We start from the raw sequence: 14,282 nt of genomic DNA on the forward strand, positions 1-14,282 counted from the left end.
TCCCGGGACTGCGGGAGACGCGAGATCGGACCCTGGCATACCCACCCTTCTGCTCCCCCTGAGCTGAGAGAAGGGGCTAGCTTTAGAGGACACGGAGAAAGGCAAACCATCCGGAGACCTTTATGATAGGGCAGCAGCTCCACAGGAGGGAAAATACGGTAGAACGGGACAGGACAGAGACCTGGAAGGCCTAAGGAAGGTGCCAGTGAACAGAGAATCTTCGAAGGCGAAGGGTTGAGGGCGCAGGAATTCAGGAAGGTATTTATGCAGGGAGCGAAGGGTGGTGGGAAAAACTGAAACTAAATTCATCGTGTTCCTCCATCAAACCAACTTACCCAAGCCCCTTCTTGACTTAATCACGAGCGCTGAACTCTTAAGTAAAACTATTTTCCTATTAGCTGTTTGGAACCGCAGGACTATCAATTTTTGAATTGTTGGTCTCAAGATTCTTAAAGACTCCTAAGAATTATTGAGGATCCCAGAGAGTATTTACTGTGGGTTCTATATGGTACATACACATAATATATACAGATATTTACAGTATTTAAAACGAATAATCCATTACATGTTAACAGAATAAACTTTTCCAAAACAAAAATGTTAGAAAAGTGGCATCATTTTACATTTTGAAAATCTAAAATTTTCGCTAAATTGCAGAGAGCTGGTTGCTTTGATGTGCTTCCACATTGTTGCACCATCTCAAGTCATGTAACACTAGGTGCTCCCGTGTATACTCCTGAGCAAATGAATGAAAAAGATAAATGACATCTTACTGTTATTATGAAACACCATTTTCACCTTGTGGATCCGTGAAAAGGTCTCAGAAACCGCACTACAGGTTCCCAGACCACACTTCGAACTGCTACTCTCTGCCATTAGGATTTTGATCCATCATTGAACCCCTTCACAGTTTTCTCTAACTTTTCACATGACTAGACTTTGTCTTCCAGGATGATTATTTGTACACTTCTTTATAAACTCCTCGAGAACAGGAACCATCATTTAAGAGTCTATGTGTTACACATAGAACCTCTTTAGGCGCTCCTTTAAATTAAGGGAGTCATTCATTCAAAATTGTATTTTTTGAATGCCTGTTATTAGAAGTTGCAGAAGATTAAAAGATGATAAATATTTAGCTCCTATTCATAAAAGGGCTTATCTAGTAATGGACCAGCTATTCTGGGATATTCCAGACTATCACATATAACATCTAAATGCTGTGAATACTGAGTTTCTATCACTTATTAAGAACTTAGTGTATACCACTGTACTAAGTGTTTATACATATTATCCACTTGAAACCTCACAACAACCTTGAGTTTCAAAGAGTTTGGGGTTAAACCAGAGTAATGATTTGGGATTATTTGGCCATACAGAGGAGTAATGGTGTGGGGATGGAATCAGGAAATGTTAAGCTCTCAAACTTAAGCAGACAAATGGCATACTTTTTTTGTGTTCTAGAAAAACACCTTGTGCTTTTTGGCTGTGCAAAGAAAATCCAAAATAACTGTCATTCTAGCTCCATAAATTTCTGAATTTCTAGGCTTACGATAATGTAATCTGGGAATTCCGAGGTGGGAAGTCACATAAGAGACAGATGGCATTTCTCTGGTCCTGCAGGATGGCAAAGGCTATTCAGACTAGACTGGTTGTGGTGGGGAGAGTCGGGACAACCCTGAAGGTTGGAGAACTGGGAAACTGTAAGCTCGTATACCTATTGAAGCCAGAACTAAACTGACGTAACACATGGGTTAACACTGGGAACGTAGCTGAGGAGTGACAGCTCCTCCTTACCCTATATAAGACCAAAAAATGTTATTCTAAAGTAATTTCATACTAATGGAAGAAGAGCAGGTATGATAATAAAAGGTCCTAAAGATATTTTTTATCTAGTGTCAAAGGTAGGAACTACAGTGTGGATAACAATTGCCCTGAGGATGTGAAGTATTTTCTTCAGAGTCACTGGACTCATAGCCCTAAAATCTCAAAAGGTTGCCTGTTATGGTTTCTTTTCTTCCTTTTTTCTGACTATAAATTTTTCCTCAAACGAAATGAGAGTTTAATAAATAAACCTCAAGAGTCCATTCTGAGTTGTCCATCAGGAATTAATTGTGTTTTCAGATGGTTATTGATGACCCTGAATTAACCCTTGCATGTGGTGTGGTTTCCCACAACTATGTGCGTATGGGAATGCCTCGGATACAAACTCAGCCCTAGTTCCATTCCTAAATCATTAAGGTTGCACACCCTTTGCTGTCAGTGTGGACAGGCTCAGGTTCTGAGTGACTTGCTCAAGCTGCATAAATGCTGAGGTGGCAGGGAATGTCGGAGCCCCAAGATGACAGCTTCAAGAGGCTGTAATGCTGCCTAGGTCCCGTGAAGAAGGGAGCTTAGAGATGGAGCTGTGGAACATGGCCCAGCAGGAGCACTCCGACACCGCATGCCCACCGCAGGGAGGCGCTCTCAGCTGCGACATCACCCCCCCAGCAGTTTAAGATGGGGAGGAGGAGCGTAAGGAAAGATGAAAGGTTATTTCCTCCTAACTTTGTCTCTTTGGTCCCCATCTCCTCAGTCTCTGACTTTTGGAGCTCCTGAGGGCTGAGGCCTGAGTTTATACTTCACCTGATATCCTTCTGGGTGTTATCCTTTGTCACCTGACTTTACTTGTATTTGAGATTGCTCTCGAATCATATCTTCAGTCCGTATCTTTGCTTTGAACTTCCCAGACTGATTTGTGCCAATTCCTATCCGCCATCTCCTCTTGAGTGACTAGTAGACATCTTACACGTAACACGTCCAAAACTTAACAGGTCTTCCCGCATTAACCTTTCTCTTGCAATTTTCTGCGTCTCAGCAAATGGCAACTGCATCCCCTCAGTCATCGACGTCTAAAACATGTTATTCCTACTCCACATTTACTCACCACATCCATTTTATCAGCAGCTCCTCTCTGCTGTACCTGCAGTTCGTATCTTGAATCCAGCCCAGCTACCGCACGTCTTGGCCAGGCCGCCACAATCTACACTTAGCATTGGATTATTCCGGGAGCTGCCTAACTGCTCCTGAGACACCCCCACCTCCAATCTATTCTCAGTGTAGCAGGAAGAATGAGCCTTTAAAACATCAGATCTTATCCTTCCTCTACTCAAAACACACTGACTGCTTTTCCATCTCAGAGTAAAAACACCATTTAGCTACCATTGATTCTTAGACCTGATATCCTATTACTGTCTCTCTTCTTCCCTCTCTTCTAGTCACACTTGCTTTCTTGCTTTTCTTTGAACACAGTAGGGTCTTTGTAGATGATATACATATATGTCTGTGTGTGTGTGTGTGTATGTGTGTGTATCTCCTCTAGAAAAATCCAGGAGATTAGGGAATTTTGTTTGCTGCTGTGTCTTCAATACCTAGGAAAAATTAATCACTTTCAGGTGATTAATAAGTAGTTGCTGAATTAATGAATAAATATTCCCACGAATAAATATACTAAAAAGAAGCAAAAGAACCTTTAAGTTGTGCCTGGGTTTATACCCTAAAGGGTGTATAATATGTTCTATTTGATTACATATTTTTAAAAGTAAAGATAAATACAGATATTTTAAAAACAAAGTCCATTTGTTTCAGTAATAGTCCTTTAACTTAAATCAGAAATCCAAATTAGGACTGGTAGAAACCACTTGAAAGCACAGTCTTACAGGAATGTAACTAAAAATGGAGAGAAATAAAAGACGGGTATGTATAAACATCATCTCAACTGAAAGTCAGTGCCCATGTGGAAAAATCAATGAAAGGAGGTACAAAATCTTGTTTTTCTGCTGTGCCTTTTATTTTATAAGAGAAATCTTTGCCTACTTCAATTTGTTCTTTCTTCATTTGGGGAACAAAATGTCAAATTATTTTTCATCTTCTCCATGTCAATATAAAGCAATCAAATCATCACTTGGTTGCATTTGATGAGATGGCTTCTTATACTCATGAATCAGATTCTGATAACTTTTCTGTGTCATAAAAAAATTACATTTAGCATACAGCATCCTTATCTTTATAAATATCATATTCTAATTATTTTAAAAACTGATAATCCTTATATTGTCTCTAATACTGGTTCCTTGACCTGGGCATTACAGGGACTAATAAGAGAAAATTTTACAAAGTAGAGGACCAGTGGCATCGTCAGCTTTTTTTTTTTTTGCTACCATAGTAGTCCCCATTATTTCATAAAAGAAAGGACACTTTTACACTTAGAAAAATAGGAAAGACAGTCTTATTGTCCTTATTTTTATCATTTTACCAGGGACTTCTGATTGTGCTGCCACTGGTCTGCAGTCCAAAATTTGGGAGCGGTTGATCTATATATCATGACATTTAGCAAGAATAGAGCATTGAATATGCAAATTTAGCTAAGTACTTAAAGAAAGAATACCTAGTCAATATAGGGGCAGGAAGCCTTGGAGGACATTATCAGTTTACCAAAATAGTAGCTACTCAAAAATATTTTTACGAAAAAGCTTAAACAGTGTCAGAAATAAGCATAATTAAGAAACTAGCCTTAACATCCTTTTAATATCCCTGTATTTTTATTGCATAAAAACACCTCTTACTGAGTGCTTGTTGTTCGCCAAGCACTGTGCTATGTTCTTTTAACATGGATAAGTAATTTAATTATAACAGCCATATGAAAAAGGTGGTATTACTGTTGAAATTATTTTGGTTGGCTGCATTTTTTTTCTTTATGAGATAACCAACTTTATCTCAGAATTCTAAATCTTGGGTAACCATTACAGAAATGTTATGGTAGCCTTTTTTTTTAAATTAAGGTATCATTGATATACAATCTTACGAAGGTTTCACATGAGCAACATGTGGTTTCAACATTCACCTGTATTAATTATCAAGTCCCCACCCCACCCCATTGCAGTCACAGACCATCAGTGTAGTAAGATGCTATAGAGTCATTACTTGTCTTCTCTGTGTTGTACTGCCTTCCCCATAACCTACCTATATTGTGTATGCTAATGATGATGCCCCTTAATCCCTTTCTCCCTTCCTCCCCACACACCCTCCCCAACTCCTTCCCTTTGGTAACCACTAATCCCTTCTTGGAGTCTATGAGTCTGCTGCTGTTTTGTTCCTTCAGTTTTGATTTGTTGTTATACTCCACAAATGAGGGAAATCATTTGGTACTTGTCTTTCTCCGCCTGGCTTATTTCACTGAGCATAATGTCCTCCAGCTCCATTCATGTTGTTGCAAATGATAGGAATTGTTTTCTTTTTATGGCTGAATAATATTCCATTGTGTATATATGTACCACATCTTCTTTATCCATTCATCTACTGTTGGACACTTAGGTTGCTTTCATATCTTGGCTATTGTAAATAGTTCTGTGATAAACATAGGGGTACATGTGTCTTTCTGAATCAGGGATCTTGTTTTCTTTGGGTGAATTCCTATGAGTGGAATTACTGGGTCAAATGGTATTTCTGTTTTTGGTTTTTTAAGGAATTTGCATATTGCTTTCCACAATGGCTGAACTAATTTACATTCCCACCAGCAGTGTTCTAGGATTGTTGTTCCTTATCTTTTGGATGTTGGCCATCCAACTGATGTTAGATGATATCTCATTATGGTTTTAATTTCCATTTCCCTGATAATCAGTAATATGGAGCATCTTTTCATGTGCCTGTTGGCCATCTGAATTTCTTCTTTGGAGAAGTGTCTGTTCAGATCCTCAACCCATTTTTTTAATCGGGTTATTTGGTTTTGGGTGTGAGCTCTTTATGTATTTTGGATGTAATCCCTTATTGGGTAAGTCATTTACAAATATATTCTCCCATACTGTAGATGCCTTTTTGTTCTGCTGATGGTATCCTTTGCTGTACAGAAGCTTTTTAGTTTTATGTAGTCCCATTTGTTCATTTTTGCTTTTGTTTCCCTTGCCTGAGGAGATGTGTTCAGGAAACAGAAATGCTATGGTAGCCTTTTAATAAAACTGATCAAAATGAATGTGGATTAAGAATACTTCAAGTCATTCTATCACATCTTACTGTTCTGATAGTCAGTGACTGCAATGAGTGGGGGGTGTTGAGGACTTGATATGGGTGAATGTTGAAACCACAATGTTGTACATGTGAAACCTTCATAAGATTGTATATCAATAATACTTTAATTAAAAAAAGAAAGAATACTTCAAGTCATATGAAAGCTTGCTAACCTTGACTCTGATCTCTTCCACCTATCCAGTCTTCCAGGCTTTTCAGTTATGATTGAAATTCACTCAATAATTACTCAGTTATGAATAATTAATATGGGCAAGACAGATTTAGGTATTGAAGGATTGGAGAATATATATATATGTGATGGGGCTTCTGTTTATATAGTCAAGTTGGATAGAGAAGGGATGCTAATGAAAGAAAAGCTCATGGTTTGAAGGCAAAATTGTGTCAAATGAAACATATAGGACAGGGTCTGCAAACAACATCCCATGAACCCAATGCCACTGCCTGTTTTTGTACAGTTTATGAGCTCAGAATGGTTTTTATAGTTAAAAAATCATAAAGCAGAACAAAAAACAAAGAAGAATGTGCAACAGAGATTGTATGGGCCATAAAGCCTAAAATATTTACCCTGCATGACACTATACAGGAAACGTTTGCCAGGCTCTAGTGTGGAAGATAAGCACCATTAGGAAACTGTCTAAAAGGTTTTTTGATGGGCTGCTGTGGTCTGGGAGAGCATCACAGAGAAGCTAGAGTTTATACTACCCTGAAATTCAGACTGGCAGGAAAGGGAGAGAGATCCACACAGGCGCATGAGGTGCGAACGTGCAGTGTATCATGAGATGATATAAAGGTTTTGGCTGCCTCTGTTGTCGATAACATCTCTTGGGAAAAGTTTTGGGTTTTCTTTGTTGTTTTGATTTTTTTATTTTACTTGATTTTTTTCCTTCACTTGAATGGTTCATACTTGCCCTTCCTAGGAAATGATTGAAGTCCATACTCCTTGTCCCATTATTTATGGCTTTCTGCAGTCTGATCTTCGTCTTTCTAACATTGTATACCACTACTGGATGTGACAAGATTGAAAAGGAAATTGTACATGTATGTTAGATACTGATGCTAAAAAAAGAATAATTGAATCATCCAGCCATTAGCTCTGCTTCCCTGAATCCCCTCTCTAGGGCAACCACTGCTTCAGTTTCTTGGCTATCTTTTCAGAGTTACTCTGCATATAGAATACTTAATATTCTTGTTAATAAAAATAGTATATCATTCAGCATACACACTGTTCGGTATCTTCATTTTTTCATATGAATACATGTAGACATACGACTTGTTAATACAAAATACTATATGTTGATTTTTTTTTCATTTTTCGGTATCTCTTTTGGGTCGTTTTACACTTTACGTAAGTACAAGAAAAAGTAGAAATAAGTATATTCCTATTCCCCATTCCCAAATTAAAGGTGAAATTTTTGACGTTTTTGATCAATATCATAGCCAAATTTCTGTCACATCCCACTTCAAGATTTCTCCCATTGTCTTGATTTAGTAGTCATGGGAGCTGAGTTGGAGAAGGGAATAAACAGGAATCCCTTATGAATGCAGGAAGAGGAAAAAAGGATAGTAGCATTCATAATTTAAATAATTTTTCACCACTCAACAACTTGTGCTTATTCCCTACAAAACCTCTGATACTGCCAAATATATAGCAGGCATATCATATTGAAGAAAGTTGTTGACTTGAATTAAATTTGTTGTTTTCAGTTGTCTGGACTTGGAACAGTGTTCTCTTAAGGTCTTGGAGCCTGAAGGAAGCCCAAGCCTGTGTTTACTGAAGCTAATGGGTGAAAAAGGCTGTACAGTCACGGAACTGGGTGACTTCCTGCAGGCTATGGAACACACTGAAGTTCTTCAGCTTCTCAGCCCCCCAGGTAGGTTTTCCCCTTCGGTTCTCCCAAGAGTTCATAGGGACAGACTTAGAGGAGACTGTCTCATTTGACCACATCAGTTGTGTTAAATATTTTTGAAAAATGTATGGAGCCTCATTTTTTTCCCCAGGTTGATACTAAAGAACATGTAAAAAGCAAATGCAGTGCATAAGCAGTGATTGGATTATGGTCCAAAAAGCACATATAGAAGACATTTTGGGGACAAGTAGAACAATTTGGATATAACCTGCATATTAGATATTAGGGAATTATCATGTGATAATGGCATTATAGTTCTATAGAAGAATGTCTTTACTCCAAGAAGATGCGTGCTGTATTTAGGGGTAAGATTTCTATAACTTTTGTTGAAATTAGTGCAGCCAAAAAAGTAAATATACACATATTTATGTTTGTATGTCTAGGAATGAGATAAAGCAGGTATGACAAATGCTTACTATGTTTCACCAACTTGATGCTTTTGACATGTTGGTTGACTCAATCATATGACTTTTTTTTAATGTACCAATAGAGAGTCCAAGGTTTCTCACTTCCGATATCAGCTGTGACGAATAGAAACAGTCCCTCATCTCCACAACTACAGATGGAGTTAGCCAACTACAGTAGTGTTGAGCAGGAGGTACCATGTCCTCTCAGTCACCCAATGGCAATAACATTGCAGACCTTTCTCCAGGGGTCCAGTTTAGCATTAGGTCCCATTATAAGCAAAGAAGCCAGTCAAGATAAGGAGGCACGTGGATTAAGGACTTGATGCCCTCTATTTTACATTGTTTGGATGCATGCAGCTTTTATAACATAAGCGGCTTATTTGTGATAGTATTTTTAAGTTAACACAAGGAACCTAAAATTGTAATTCAGATCTTATTTTCTGCTTTGTCAGTTCTGGGGTTGGGGAATTAGAAAACATGGCAGTGGTGTGTTATCAATCACATGTACCAACCAGAAAACTCAACTCAGATCGGCGTAGTAGAGTTGGTTCTCTAATTGAGAAGTCTTAAAGCAGGTTGGGCTTCAAGAAAGGCAGAGGGCAGCCCTGTTTCTAAGGAGTTTGCTCTTCCTTTCTTATTACTGGCTTCCTTTCAAGACTGACTTTCTACATAGTTGCAAGATATCTACTAGCTATTCTTTGCATTCATTTTTGTCCCAGCAAAAATACTAAGATTCACTCTAGTTAACTAATTTTGGTCACATGCCTGTCTCTTACACATGTCACTGAGGCCAGGGAGATGGAATGTGCTGGCTTGCCTGGCTTAGAGCCAGGAGTGGAGTTGGGTCAAGTCGACTTTCTAGAAACCATGTGGATCGCCAGACAAAAGTAGACCTGTTGGAAGGAGAGAGGGGTTAACGGATGCTGAGGAGATAACTAAAAAGTCTACTACAAATGGAAAAACCCCTAGATTAAGAGTTAGGAGACTTGGACTCTCAGATCATATCTGTTCTATAGGCTTAACATAGGTGAGAAAATAGGCCTCCTGAAGTGCCTCCTTCGTGTAATACACTGTATCAGATGCTTGATATAAGTTTCTCGGTTCTGCTTCATCTCAAGAGGAAGGGGGTAGGAATAACCAGCTGCTAATGCAGACCCATCTAAATAAAATTGCTGTCTGTGACCAATCAGTAAACTTCTTAAGGTGACGTTTAGTAATTTTTATATCCCCAGTGCCTTGAAATCTGCCATGTAGGATATACCCAGTTAACTACTAAGTTCTCATACTTCATGGAAAACAGAGGCTTCTGAAAACTTAAGAAACTTATATGGGAAGTAAATATAACTTTTATATCTCATTATTTTTTTTAGTAATTATACTTAGCTACTCTGACCATTGGTTGCCAAGTCTGCAGAATGAGAGAATATTGCAGAGTTGCAGGAGCTACGTGGCATAATGCTGTGTTGAATTATATCAGTAATCTTGGGAAAAATCCTTTTCTGCTCTGTGTTTTTCTCCTAATAGGAGGATTAGCACTTTACTGTCAGTGTTTTCCTGCACAGCTTGTTCTAATATTTGGCCTGCAGGCTTTTTCAGAGGTATCCCTGGACTTTTTCACATTTGAGGGGAGACTAGGAAAAGTAGTTCTGACATTACCACTTAAGCACTGTTTCTGTGAAGTTTTATGTCATATTAGCCATTTGGTAGGCATTAGGAATTGGTTGTTATTACTTGAATGTTAGTGATTGATTTAAGAGGAAATATTTTGGGATCTGATAAAGCTCAGTAATTTCAGGAAGAAGTAATTAACTGTTAACTTTTTATCTGCATCTTATGTGGATAATCTAAAACTCACTGTACTTACGTATATTAGAATAAAGAAATATAAGAATTATAGAGAACAATTCTAATATCTTAATAAGAATTTGGGAATAAAAATTATTGTAATTGTATTAAGAATGTAAGCTCTGATAGAATCAACTTAATTTGAGATTTTGCTCAGTCAATAAACATTTATTATATTCCAGCACCTGTACTACTTCAGGCATTGCACTTAGTACTGTGAATTCAGAGATGACTAAAACATTAGTTGCTGCCTGTTCAAAGTTCATAGTCTAGTAGGGAAGACAAACCTATAAATGATCACCTCCAGGACAGTCATAAAAACACATATATATAGAGGACGTCTTACCTGGTATCCAGTTTTTCCTCTTCAGTATATTCCTAAATCTTAGTGAAAATACAAAATAGAAGTGTTACTTATGTTTTCTTTTTTGTAGTAATGCAGTTACATAGGAGGACATTAGTTCCTATTCCACAGAAAATCCAGTGACTTTTCTCCAGTTGTCTTTAGAGGGGGTCTGTTTTGGGTGAGAAAGATGAGTTTTGTTAAAGATGATGGGAACCTTGGAACAGCCCTTTCAGACCTAAATGCAGAGAGAAGAGAAAACTTTAGACTGATTTTAGTCTTACTTTGCAATACTCCATTCCAGTCCTTTGTGGGATGACAATGAGAGAGCCATAGGAGAGGGTCACTGTATGGAGTTTCTCTGTTTCTGAGGAACTGACCAAGTTTCTTTCATGTGCTTGCTCCATAGCCCTAAAGTAGCTGGGGCCACACTCCCCCCTCTAGCTGGAGTGAGTCCTTTGATTAGGAGCCAGCCTCACCCAGCATGAGGTCTAAGCTGAGGGGAACTCACCCCCAAATTCTTGCTCTCTGTTGTCTCTCACACTCATGTGATTCCTGAAGGAGCTCATAGATTGAGGTCCATCCTTTCCTGCTTTCTCTCCAGGTGGGCTTTCCACAGCACAGGGGTCGGCCAGCTTGCCCCTCAGTCTGGTCTTGCCTGTGCTTCGTGTTAAGATGCTTACAGTTTTTAATGTGTGGATGGTGTCCATTCCATCTTCTAGCACTTGATTAATTGTTCCCATTTGTATTACTGTGGTCTTCTCAGTGGGAATTGGAGGTGGTGGGATGTTGAATGAATTGCTAAAATTGTTTGAACTAGAAGCCCATAATGATTTTTTAGACTTCTATTCTTTTCATTAAAAAATCAAAAACTGATCCCAAAGCAGCCAGTATTGGCATCTGTATCGTTCACAAATGTAGGTAAAACTTTAATGTGCGGTTCAAGATGTTTTTATTTGTTTCTTTTGTTTTAAGTGAAAACATTTTGAGTGCAGATTTATCTCTATCAAGTAGAGTTAATGTAAATCAAGAAATGGTTATGAAAGAAGTAATGCTGTGACTTGGAATTGGTTAGGCAGAGGCTAGACAACGGGGATATTTAGAGAGAATTAACATTGCATATGTGAGTTTCATTAGATGAATTCTCAGGTTCTTTCTGACTCCGGTTCATGATGTTGCCATTTTATTTCCTCCACCATGCAGGAAGGCGTACGCTTCGCTCTCAGCACGGCCTGATGGCGATGGCAGACTCCTGTGAGGTCTCTTCGGTGGCGCCTTCCATTTGTCCCCACCTCTTTCGATGTCATTCCACTTCACTTTTTTCTTTAATCCTTTGTAGCACAGTTACTGTTCTGTTTCTGATATCAACTTTATTTTTTGTTACTTTTATTGTCTCTAAGACAAGAGCAAAGATATTATTATTATTCGATTTCCAAAATACCTTTACTTCACATTTTATCTTCACAATTATATGAAGCAACAGAGCAGTACCATTAGAAGCCGTTTTAAATGTGAGCAAACATTTGTGTGGAAAATGAGATTTCCAGAAGTTATCATTTCTCCAGAGTTCCAGTTATTGACAAAAGTAGATTAAAACCCAGGTCTGCTGACCCTGTCCTGAACACAGTGTCATTTCCATAGTGCTTGGAAAAATAAGGGTTTGGGAAACTTAGCCGTGGAGATTATTTCCCCCATTGCCTCTTTGACCCCTGGACTTCCATTTTTCTTGCCAAATTGAAAAACACTCAAATACTAGATCTTACTTATAAGAGACTTTTTTTTGTTCCATGAACAGCAGGAATTCCTGGGGGGAAAACTGTCAAGACGTGAAAAGAGGCAACGATGGTGTGGATGAGAGTAATGATTAGGAGGAAGTAGGGAGAGAGAAAGGGAATGGCAGGTGAGGCTCGAGAACGCATTTCCACCCTGGGAGCTCAAGGTCACTGGGCGGGCAGGTACAGGGATGGGCATGTGAGGAGGAGGTGAGCTTGCACAGGGGGTGCAAACGTAAATTGACTTGTAAAGCAACAGACATGGTCATACTTCGCTTGTGTGATGGGGGAGATTGTTGAAGGAAGAGGAGTGGTGTTTATTCTGGGACAGTCTGGGTACTTCTCAAGGATAGCTTAGACATTTTCAGAATAACTTTGAGGAAGAGTTTTAGGTGGAAAAAATGTTCTAGTTCATGGCTTCTGAAAACATGCACTGTAATGTCTACAATAGATCTAATCCCAGAAAAGCTATTTGTAAATTACATCAATATTTAAGCACGTCATGAGAGATGATGAGTCCTTTTGTCAAGTCAGGAATCACAAGTTTTGTAATTTCAGCAGGGTTTTTCATTTTATTGTTTAAAATCATGTATCTGTGATCTACATAGGTGTGTGTTGAAAGCGCAATCCTTGTGTTCCATCATACCTATTTAAATTCTCCCCGGCTTACAGGAAATCAAGTAACCTCTGATTTCTTTGCAGATGTTATCTGAAAATAGGCTTGTTTGCCAGGAAGCTGTGCCTTCACCCTTTAAAATAGAACTTTCATTCGTATGCCTTGGTACGCCCTCCAGAGCACTCTGCCGTCTTCTCTCCTTACCTTTGTTCAGCACCTTCTGACTGGTGGGCACCGCACAAGAGTGGTTAAAGGCCGACCATGGTTCCCTGTTGCACAGCACTACGTGGGAGGAAGGAAATATGTGTGGTTAAAAATGGGAGGTGTTGTGACTTCTTTTCTTTACTCCTCACCAGGGGCACTTTTCCAAATCACATTTTGCCTTTCAATTCTCAGTCTCTGAAGCAGTAGGTGATAAATACATGTAGTTGCTTGCTTCTTGAATTCTAGGCTACTAAAATTGTGCATAGAAACAGATGTATCAACTGAGTTTGAAAGTCCATTAAAAATCATTTACCCTTTTCTTCCACACAGAACGAGGATACTTTGTAGGACATCCTGGCCATAGGGGCCCTTTCCACTAGTCATTCAAGAAAGCCCCTTAATTTCCATCAGTCTTGTTCCTTGTCTCTGCACAATAGTAGAGAATATTTGCCATGGTAAATTTATAAGTGTTGTCATGGGGCAGGACATGGCACTCTGTCTGAACTCCCCTTTGTGAAAGGCTCACTGTGGCAGAAGATGGGATTAGTGTGGCAGATGCATTAAGAATCGCTGGAAAATGATAATAACCATGTGAGGTCATGAGCATGGCAATTAATTTGACTGTGGTGGTCGTTGCACAGTGTATACGTATGTTAAATCACACGTTGTACACCCTTCATATGTAGTTTTTATTTGTCAATTATACCTCACAAAGGTGGAGGGTGAAAGAATCAGTGAAAATAACAAAAGCATGAGGATTTGAAGCCTGAGCAAATGTAGGCTTGCATCGTGATTCTCCCATTTTATAAAAAAAAATTAGTCTCAGAGAGGTTAAGTAGTTTACTTTGGGTGACCTGCAAGTTACTTAACTCCATTTTCTTCATTCTAACATAGATCTAATCAATATCTAACTCATGGTTAATTTGAAAGTTAGAGATCAAAATGCCCAGCATATATATATAAAGCAGTCAGCAGATAGCTGCTATAGTAATTTTTATTATTATACACATTCACCCAACAAATACATGTTGAACACCCACTGTATCCCCAATGCCAGGCAGTGTTCTAGGCATTGGGTAAACCAGTGACTAAGACAAAACAGGGCCCTTGCTTTCATGGAGCTTCTAG

The 14,282-nt window shown here is 38.7% G+C and overlaps 1 protein-coding gene across 2 annotated transcripts in view; it reads left to right on the forward strand.

The window, feature by feature from the left end:
* MALT1 (MALT1 paracaspase) overlaps positions 1-14,282 on the forward strand; it is a 51,738-nt gene that overhangs the window by 638 nt on the left and 36,818 nt on the right. For both annotated transcript variants that reach the window (XM_037016083.2, XM_073213147.1), the window contains exon 2: positions 7,765-7,931. In XM_037016083.2, the coding sequence (XP_036871978.2) occupies positions 7,765-7,931 (167 nt within the window). The remainder of the gene's footprint in view (positions 1-7,764; positions 7,932-14,282) is intronic.

Source organism: Manis javanica, chromosome 9, assembly GCF_040802235.1.
Source record: "Manis javanica isolate MJ-LG chromosome 9, MJ_LKY, whole genome shotgun sequence".
NCBI classification, from domain to species: domain Eukaryota; kingdom Metazoa; phylum Chordata; class Mammalia; order Pholidota; family Manidae; genus Manis; species Manis javanica.